This window comes from Brassica napus, unplaced genomic scaffold (assembly GCF_020379485.1).
Source record: "Brassica napus cultivar Da-Ae unplaced genomic scaffold, Da-Ae ScsIHWf_3133;HRSCAF=3952, whole genome shotgun sequence".
NCBI classification, from domain to species: Eukaryota; Viridiplantae; Streptophyta; class Magnoliopsida; order Brassicales; family Brassicaceae; genus Brassica; species Brassica napus.
In genome coordinates, this window is record NW_026016356.1 from 1 (window position 1) to 8,625 (window position 8,625).

Sequence of the window (8,625 nt, forward strand, 5' to 3'; positions counted from 1 at the left end):
ATTTCAACTTCCCGAGTGGGAAGAGGATTTTAAAAGGAGTGGAAAACGTTGAAATGCATGTTAAATGTACTTATAATGGGGTTCAACTATTCGGAAACAGAATTTTCCACGAAAACTGGTTAACGGTTGGTATTCAGATAAAAATCCTATTTCCGTTTTATCTTAAACCTGGCATAAATATAAATTTCAATCATCTCAGAAGGCTCGACTAAAAAAAACAAAGGAGAAAAAAATGATTTTCGTTTTTTAACAGTTTTGGGGGCTGGAAACTGACCTACCTTTTGGTTCTACACAACCAAAGCCTTCTTTTTTTAAACCTATTTTTAAAGAATTAAAAAAAAGAATCAAAAAATCCAAAACGAAGTCTTTTCCGGTTTTAAGGATTTTCAAAGAAAAAAGAGCAACAATTTTCCTAAAGTCGAAAAAGAAATAAAAACTGGATTATAAAAAACTTGCTTTTTCTAAAAGAAAAAAAAAAAAAACCTTTCAAAAACGAAATAGACATTCCATTAGTTGGCCCGAGAAGAAATATATGAATTAAATGAAACTAAAAAAAGATTAAATAATGAGTAATCAGATGATTCATGAACTATCTGTTCAAAAAAAAAAATCGACGGAGTGGCCAAATTCTTCACTCAGCGAAAACAAAATAAAAAAATGTTGATTGATAAAATAAAGACAATCAGAAAATTCAACGAAAAAAAAATTTCAAAAGAAAAAGAAAAAAACTAACTAATAGTTTGTAACAAACTGTGTTATGATTCTAAAAATAAATTTGAGTCATCAAAAAAAAAAAGTGGCAGACATTAAAAAAAAAAAAAACTCGATTAATTCGTAAAATTTTTTTTTTTTTCAATTTGCGTTGAACAACTGTCTATTTTTCTATTTTTAGGTATTATTAATATTCCAAGAATTACTACACAACTTTTTGTTGATTCAACAAAAAAAATTCTTGATGTATATTTTTACAGAATGAGGAAAATGGAAAAAAAAAAAAAAAAAAAAAAAAATACCATTTTTTATTTCGACTATAAAAAATTTCATATCAAAAAAAAATTTTTTTAGTTATGACTTATGCTCTTTATCACAAGCATATGTATTTTACAAATTATCACAAATTCAAGTTAGTAACTTTTCTAAATTAAAGTCTTTTTTTGAATATAATATAAACATAACATCCTTTTTTGTTAAGAATCAAATAAAAGATTTTTTTAAAGAACAAGGAATCTTTCATTATGATGGAAAGATAAAAACCCTTTTAAATTCCGAAATAAATCAATGGAAAACTGGTTACGAAGTCATTCTCAATAAAATATTACCTCAGATTGCATGGGCTAGATTAGTAACCCAAAAATGGAAAAAAAAACTAAACCAAGACTCTCTAGTTCTAAATCCAAGTTTAAAAAAGTGGATTCATACGAAAAAAAAAATTTTTGATAATTACAAAAAACAAAATTTTTGTGAGGCTAACTTATTTTTCAATCCAAAACATAAACAGCAATTTCAAAAAGGATTCTATATATAATCTTTTTTGCTACAAATCTATTCATTCTACAGAAAAATTTTTGATATGTCTACAGGCCTAGAAAATTTTTTAATCTCTTGTTTTCTAGAAAAATATAATATTCGCAGTATAGGGGAAATTTTGCATAGAAAATATTTGGATTGGAGAATTCTCAACTTTTGGTTTAGAAAAAAAGTAAATATTGAGCTTGATACTAGGAGTAAAAAAAAATATATTAAAACTAAAGTTAAGAATTATAAAAGAATTTATAAAATAACTAAGACGAGTCTTGCCAATCAAAAAATAAATTTTTTTTGATTGGATGGGAATGAATGAAGAAATACTAAATCCTCGTATAACAAATTTTGACTTTTTTTTCTTTCCAGAATTTTTTCTTATTTTAGTACATATAAAATGAAACCGTGGGTCATACCAATTAAATCACTTCTTTTCAATTTTAATGAAACAAAAAAATGTGAATAAACAGATCACCCTAAAGAAAAAAGGTTTTATACCATCAAACGAAAAAAAATTCCTTCGGTTTTTTAATCTAAATAAAGAAGAAAACGAATCAGCAGGTCAAGAAGAGTTTGAATCAGAAAAGAAACAAAAATAAATACGGAATCAGCTCTATCAAAGCAAGAAAAAAAAATATTGAAGAAAATTATACAGAATCGAAGATAAAAAAACGTAAAAATAAAAAAAAACCAAAAAGCAATACCGAAGCGGAACTTGACTTATTTCTCAAAAGGTATTCGCGTTTTCAATTGCGATGGAATTGTTTTTAATCAAAAAATCCTCAATAATGTAAAAGCATACTGTCTCTTGGTTAGACTAAAAAATCCAACCGAGATAACGATATCTTGTATTGAAAGAGGAGAGATGAGCTTAGATATTCTAATGATTGAGAAGAATTTCACTTTTTCAAAATTAATGAAAAAAGGAATATTGATTGTTGAACCTGTTCGTTTGTCTGTAAAAAACGACGGCCAACTTATTATATATAGAACCATCGGGATTTCATTGGTTCATAAAAATAAACAAAAAAATAAGTAAAAGATCAAAAAAAAAAAGCTATATTTAAAAAAAAAAGTTTAAATTTCTTTGTCCCTGAAACTATTCTATCCCCTAAACGACGTAAAGAATTTCGAATTCTAATTTGTTTCAATTTAAAAAAAAAAAATGCAAGGGATAGAAATTCAAAATTTGATACAAATATTCAAAACTTGACCACAGTTTTGAATAAAAAGAAAGATCTTGATAAGGATAAAAAAAACCTAATTAAATTAAAATCCTTTCTTTGGCCCAATTTTCGATTAGAAGATTTAGCTTGTATGAATCGCTATTGGTTTAATACGACTAATGGAAATCATTTCAGTATGATAAGAATACACATGTATACGCGATTTCAAATGCATTAATGGTAGATCCTTTTTACTATTTTGACTATATATATAGTATTAAGTTACGGTATATGAACAATATATATAAGTTACGGTATATGAAAACAATTGGATGCACAAATGTGAGGGATTTTTTTTAATTCAATCTTATACATGAGATTCATTGAATTAATGACATAGATACCACTCAGAGCGAATTCATAAATAAATTTTTAAAATCCTCCTTTTTTAGATCGAAATTTAAACTTTTTTTTTTAAAATTAAGAATTAATAAGTTGATAATTAAATTCGGATCCTTGTACAAAAAAACTACCATTATTATTACTGATCAGTAAAATTCATATCTTTCAATTCATTTAAAAAGGGAAGGATTTCTTTTTATGATAAAAAAATACATTCATTTCATTTCAAGAAAAAAAAGAAGAAAGCAAGGGATCTGTTGAATTTCAAGTAGTCAGTTTCACTAATAAGATACGAAGACTTACTTCACATTTGGAATTGCACAGAAAAGATTATTTATCTCAGAGAGGTCTACGAAAAATTCTGGGAAAACGTCAACGACTGCTGGCTTATTTGTCAAAAAAAAATAGAGTACGTTATAAAGAATAATTAATTAATCAGTTGAATATTCGGGAATTAAACTCGTTAAATTCCAAAATTGTGAATTAGTTAATTTTTTAGATCTTGAATTTTTGAATAAACTTCTTTTTCAGCAATCTAATTCATACCAGAACGAATCAAGGAAAAACTTATGAAGAGACCAGTTACAGGAAAAGATCTTATGATAGTCAATATGGGACCTCACCACCCATCCATGCACGGTGTTCTTCGCTTAATTGTTACTCTAGACGGTGAGGATGTTGTTGATTGTGAACCCATATTGGGTTATTTACACAGAGGAATGGAAAAAATTGCAGAAAACCGAGCAATTATACAATATTTACCTTATGTAACGCGGTGGGATTATTTAGCTACTATGTTTACAGAAGCAATAACAGTAAACGGACCCGAACAATTAGGAAATATTCAAGTTCCTAAAAGAGCCAGCTATATCAGAGTAATTATGCTAGAATTGAGTCGTATAGCTTCTCATCTGTTATGGCTTGGCCCTTTTATGGCAGATATTGGGGCACAGACTCCCTTTTTCTATATTTTCAGAGAACGAGAATTTGTATATGATCTATTCGAAGCTGCCACCGGTATGAGAATGATGCATAATTTTTTTCGTATTGGAGGAATAGCGGCGGATTTACCTTATGGTTGGATAGATAAATGCTTGGATTTTTGTGATTATTTTTTAACAGAGGTTGTTGAATATCAAAAACTTATTACACGAAATCCTATTTTTTAGAACGAGTTGAAGGCGTTGGGATTATTGGTGGGGAAGAAGCAATAAATTGGGGTTTATCCGGACCAATGTTACGCGCATCCGGAATACCATGGGATCTTCGTAAAGTTGATCGTTATGAGTCTTACGATGAATTTGAATGGGAAATTCAGTGGCAAAAACAAGGAGATTCATTAGCTCGTTATTTAGTACGACTTAGCGAAATGACAGAATCCATCAAAATTATTCAACAGGCTCTGGAAGGACTTCCGGGGGGTCCCTATGAAAATTTAGAAAGCAGAGGCTTTGATAAAAAAAGGAATCCAGAGTGGAATGATTTTGAATATCGATTCATTAGTAAAAACCTTCCCCTACTTTTGAATTATCGAAACAAGAACTTTACGTAAGAGTTGAAGCTCCAAAAGGGGAATTGGGAATTTTTCTCATAGGAGATCAAAGTGGTTTTCCTTGGAGATGGAAAATCCGACCGCCGGGTTTTATTAATTTGCAAATTCTTCCTGAACTAGTTAAAAGAATGAAATTGGCTGATATTATGACGATACTCGGTAGCATAGATATAATTATGGGAGAAGTTGATCGTTAAAATGATAATTTATGCAACAGAAGTACAAACAATAAATTCTTTTCTTAGATTGGAATCTTTAAAAGAGGTCTATGGACTCATATGGATATTTGTCCCTATATTTTCTCTTGTATTGGGAATCATAACTGGTGTACTAGTAATTGTGTGGTTAGAAAGAGAAATATCTGCAGGGATACAACAACGTATTGGACCTGAATACGCCGGCCCGTTAGGAATTCTTCAAGCTTTAGCCGACGGGACAAAACTACTTTTCAAAGAAGATCTTCGTCCATCTAGAGGAAATACTCCTTTATTTAGTATTGGACCATCTATAGCAGTTATCTCTATTTTACTAAGTTATTCAGTAATTCCTTTTAGCAATCACCTTGTTTTAGCGGATCTCAATATCGGTATTTTTTTATGGATTGCCATCTCAAGTGTTGCTCCGATCGGACTTCTTATGTCAGGATATGGATCAAATAATAAATATTCTTTTTTAGGTGGTCTGCGAGCTGCTGCTCAAGCGATTAGTTATGAAATACCATTAACTCTATGTGTTTTATCAATATCTCTACGTGCGATTCGTTGAAACAGAAAGGTTTATTCCGTTTCTTCTAGATAAAAAAAAAATGAAAAAAAAAACGGAATATATATATTTATCTTTCGGGTTTATCTTAATAAAAGGAATTTGAATTTGATAGTTATATATGAGTGAAAAAAAACTGCTCAGAAATTAGCAGTAAAAAGAAAAATTAAGTCTCATTTCCTATGTACAAAGGTTAAATGGAAATAAACGTAAGCGTAAGAATCGCTTTACCCCAAGGTTGGTTGATTAGTCAGCCGGGCTTGAAGCGGGTTAAAAAAAATATTAACCGTATGACGTTTTCACTATCAGTTATATAAATTACTATACATATACATATATTACAAAGTGATCGGCAATTAGGTAAAAACGCGTGGATGGTTAGAAACACCAAAATACACAAAGAATTTGTAATAGAGATTAACCAAATTGAAAAGGATATTTATGCATAACATAAGATAACAAAAAAGAAGGTTAATTGGGGCTTGAAATTTGTAGAAATTATCAGGCAGTACTCCCCAAGATTCCGATTCAGAGTATGCTCCCATCCACCGATAAATGTAATGACTATCAGAAACGAATAATCCTTTATTTTTTTTTAAGTCCACCTACTTTTTTTCTAAAAAGAAAGAAAGAAGAATAGGAACGAAACAAGTATATTTTTTTTTATAGATTTCGAAAATAAAATAGAATTTCTATCATGAATAAGAAACTAATAGGATGTTTAATTCTTTTTCGTAATTGAAAAACACGACGGGCTGAAAAACCTAGGTTTAGTTTTACAAGGGGTGCTTTATTAAAGGATTAAGTTATTACTCAACAAATAGAAATTAAAATTTGTAAAGGATGAGATGAATTCCGAAGCGCGTTTTTTAGTTTTAGAATTTGAGCAGACAGAATTCCATTGGTATAATTCGGGACCCCAGATATATTTCTATTTAATCCATTTTAGAACACATCATATCCATCTAAATAATACTAATCTGGTCCTTATATTTATTTACGGCCCCCGAGGAGCCGTATGAGGCGAAAACCTCATGTACGGTTTTGTAATAGCGGTGAGAATAGTAATGTTATCACCGACTAGGATTATCTAACAGTTTAAGTACAGTTGATATAGTTGAGGCACAATCAAAATATGGTTTTTGGGGATGGAATTTGTGGCGTCAACCTATAGGTTTTATCATTTTTCTAATTTCTTCCCTAGCAGAATGCGAGAGGTTACCTTTTGATTTACCAGAAGCGGAAGAAGAATTAATAGCAGGTTATCAAACTGAATATTCCGGTATCAAATTTGGTTTATTTTATGTTGCTTCTTATCTAAATCTATTAATTTCCTCATTATTTGTAACAGTTCTATACTTAGGCGGTTGGAATATTTCTATTCCGTATATATCTATGCTGGAGCTATTTGAAAAGGATCAAATTTTTGGAACAACAATTGGTATCTTTATTACATTAGCTAAAACTTATTTGTTCTTGTTCATTTCTATCGCAACCAGATGGACTTTACCTAGGCTAAGAATGGATCAACTATTAAATCTTGGATGGAAATTTCTTTTACCGATTTCCCTTGGTAATCTATTATTAACAACTTCTTTCCAACTCTTTTCACTCTAAATTGAAAATCAATCCAAGATATTCATTACTTGTTTTAAACAAGAGAAAGAAACAAAGATCAAATTATTCATAGATAATTACAATATGCTTCCTATGATAACCGGGTTCATGAATTATGGTCAACAAACCCTACGAGCTGCAAGGTATATTGGTCAGGGTTTCATGATTACCTTATCCCACACAAATCGTTTACCTGTAACTATTCAATATCCCTATGAAAAATTAATAACATCAGAACGTTTCCGCGGTCGAATCCATTTCGAATTTGATAAATGCATTGCTTGTGAAGTATGTGTTCGAGTATGTCCTATAGATCTGCCGGTTGTTGATTGGAAATTGGAAACTAATATTCGAAAAAAACGATTGCTTAATTACAGTATTGATTTTGGAATTTGTATATTTTGTGGTAATTGTGTTGAGTATTGTCCAACAAATTGTTTGTCAATGACTGAAGAATATGAGTTTTCAACTTATGATCGTCACGAGTTGAATTATAATCAAATCGCTTTGGGGCGTTTACCAATGTCAGTAATTGACGATTATACTATTCGAACAATTTTGAATTCACCTCAAACAAAAAATGGGTAAACCCATTAATTTTATTAAAAAAAGAATGCAAAACTGTTGAATTATATTATATAAAGAATTTAATTAAAAACTTGTATTTATAGAATAATATTAAGTATTAAGGCTCATCCTTTTAATATAATATTTCGTAATTATTATCTTGCTTGAAATAGATAGGTTGAAAATATTAGAATAAAAAAGCGAAACTGTCTAATAATTGTATCTACATCAATTAATATTCATTAGATTCTAATTTCACTCTATTAGAAACATATAAAAAAAAATTCCCCGGTTAAATTAATAAGGTCATGAAAAGGATTTCTATTTTTTCTTTTTTTAATAATATAATGGATTTGCCTGGAAAAATACATGATTTTCTTTTAGTTTTTCTGGGATCTGGTCTTCTAGTAGGAGGTCTGGGAGTGGTATTACTTCCTAACCCAATATTTTCAGCCTTTTCCTTAGGATTTGTTCTTGTTTGTATATCTTTATTGTATATTCTAGCAAATTCCCATTTTGTAGCTGCTGCACAACTCCTTATTTACGTGGGAGCCATAAATGTTTTAATCATATTTGCTGTGATGTTCATGAATGATTCCGAATATTCCATAGATTTCAATCTGTGGACTGTTGGGAATGGGATTACTTCAGTGGTTTGTACAACTATTCTTTTTTCATTAATTTCTACTATTCTCGATACGTCATGGTACGGGGTTATTTGGACTACAAGATTAAACCAGATTTTAGAACAAGATTTAATAAGTAATAGTCAACAAATAGGAATTCATTTATCAACAGATTTTTTTCTTCCATTTGAACTCATTTCAATAATTCTTTTAGTTGCTTTGATAGGTGCAATTTCTGTGGCTCGTCAATAAAAAAGGTTCCAATTAGTAAAGACCAAAGAAAACTTTGTGTTTGTGTATGTTATGATATTTTTTTCCGTTCATTCAATTTGATTGAATACTATTTCATTTTTTAAATATAAATTTTTATATTTTATATATATTTGAAATTTTTTCCCTAATATAGTTTTTA

At 29.5% G+C, this 8,625-nt stretch overlaps 1 protein-coding gene and 1 pseudogene across 1 annotated transcript; both read left to right on the forward strand.

Moving 5' to 3' along the window:
* The first annotated feature begins 3,655 nt into the window (after positions 1-3,655).
* On the forward strand, positions 3,656-7,246 carry LOC125603276 (NAD(P)H-quinone oxidoreductase subunit 1, chloroplastic). The gene is made up of 2 exons (XM_048774395.1): positions 3,656-5,392; positions 6,491-7,246. The coding sequence occupies exons 1-2, from the start codon at positions 4,840-4,842 to the stop codon at positions 7,018-7,020; spliced, it is 1,083 nt and encodes a 360-aa protein (XP_048630352.1). The 5' UTR covers positions 3,656-4,839; the 3' UTR covers positions 7,021-7,246.
* LOC125603275 lies at positions 3,659-5,857 on the forward strand (annotated as a pseudogene).
* Positions 7,247-8,625: the final 1,379 nt, after the last annotated feature.

Excerpts from the sequence above, each read along its gene's own strand:
- LOC125603276 (XM_048774395.1), top strand. The coding sequence starts at position 4,840 with ATGATAATTTATGCAACAGAAGTACAAACAATAAATTCTTTTCTTAGA. Across the intron at positions 5,393-6,490 it reads TGTTTTATCAATATCTCTAC|TATCTAACAGTTTAAGTACA; the intron begins GTGCGATTCGTT and ends ACCGACTAGGAT.